The 1,282-nt window shown below is 54.1% G+C and overlaps 1 protein-coding gene across 2 annotated transcripts in view; it reads right to left on the bottom strand.

The window, feature by feature from the left end:
- Positions 1-865: 865 nt before the first annotated feature.
- SLC6A17 (solute carrier family 6 (neutral amino acid transporter), member 17) overlaps positions 866-1,282 on the bottom strand; it is an 11,188-nt gene continuing 10,771 nt past the window's right edge. For both annotated transcript variants that reach the window (XM_009334728.1, XM_009334727.1), the window contains exon 11: positions 866-1,234. In XM_009334728.1, the coding sequence (XP_009333003.1) occupies positions 866-1,234 (369 nt within the window). The remainder of the gene's footprint in view (positions 1,235-1,282) is intronic.

The raw sequence follows: 1,282 nt of genomic DNA, 5'->3' as shown, positions 1-1,282 counted from the left end.
GAGAGCGCTCCTGACCCCCATCACAGTAACCCTATCCAGACCCCACACGCGCTCACACATCCAAATCACCCTCACTTCGGAGGTCCTTCTGCCACTCAGCACGGTAACTGCCTAACCACGGAGCACGCGGACCACATCGTCCCACGGACGTGACATCTCCCTGTCTCAGACCAACCCACAGACACCGTCCCCATGCTGGTGGTAACAAAACACGTGCCAAGGATCCACCATCCGCAGTCTCACACATTGCAACGTCTCAGCCAGCCCCGCGCTGCTCCCTGCCAACCCTGGTCAAAATTTTGGGGTTATTTGGGTGTGTCCACAGCTATAAAAACTACAGGAGATACAACAACAACGATGGTGACAACAGCAGCACCTTTTTGTGCTATGAACATCGATGGTTAATTGTGCTCGTTGGAATAAGGCCATGACTCCTCCCGGCTAAAGGACAACAGACAGGGAGGGAAGAGCGCTGGGTTACAGGAGGAAGCATGGTTGGCTTTCCACCCGACACCAGGTCCTTTTTCCAAACGTCAGCTGCTTAGAAAAGAGAGATTCTTTGCTTCAGATTTGAGCTGTGTGAGAACAACTCTCAGACAGATATTGCAGCGTCTCTTGTTCCTCCTCCCTTCCTCGAAGGCAAGCCTGGGGGATCCTGCCTTTCAGATGAGGGTTGTTGGAGGAGTCCTGCCCCTCCCGCAGTCCCTTCTTCCCGATGTCACCTTAGAAATGGCTGCTTTTGGTTACGATTTTAAGAGGGGTTTCTTCTTCATCTTCCTTATTATTAATTTTCCTGTTGCCTGGACAGCCAGGATCCACTCCCCAGTGACCTCCTCTCCCGGTGGGGGTGGTCGGCAGGCAACCATCACAGTTCAGATTCAGGGGTGCTGGCCAGTAGGTACCCACTCCCGTATCGTCCGTTGGGGGCACTGCTCATTTCCATGGGGGAGTTGCTCCCGGGACCCAGGTAGGAACGGTGCGTGGGCATGGGGGACGGGGTTTCGCTGGGTACTTTGCTCAGGATGAAGCGGGTCTCATCATTGTCTTCCAAATTGGAGATGTCCTTCATCATCCGGCCCTTCTTGTAGGTGACGGAAAGGGCGTTGGAGCCGTCCGACACAAGGTGGAACTGCCGGAGGATGAAGACCAGAGGCAGAGGGAGGGATGCCAGGATGATCAGAGAGATGAGGATAGCCATGGCCCAGGTTGGGTAGAAAAGGAACTTTTCTGCAGCCTGGAAGAGACAGATATTAGTGTCAAGGGGCTGTTACAGCAAAGGAGA

This window comes from Pygoscelis adeliae, unplaced genomic scaffold (assembly GCF_000699105.1).
Source record: "Pygoscelis adeliae isolate BGI_AS28 unplaced genomic scaffold, ASM69910v1 Scaffold482, whole genome shotgun sequence".
NCBI lineage: Eukaryota > Metazoa > Chordata > Aves > Sphenisciformes > Spheniscidae > Pygoscelis > Pygoscelis adeliae.
This window is presented reverse-complemented; position numbering and strand designations above follow the sequence as displayed.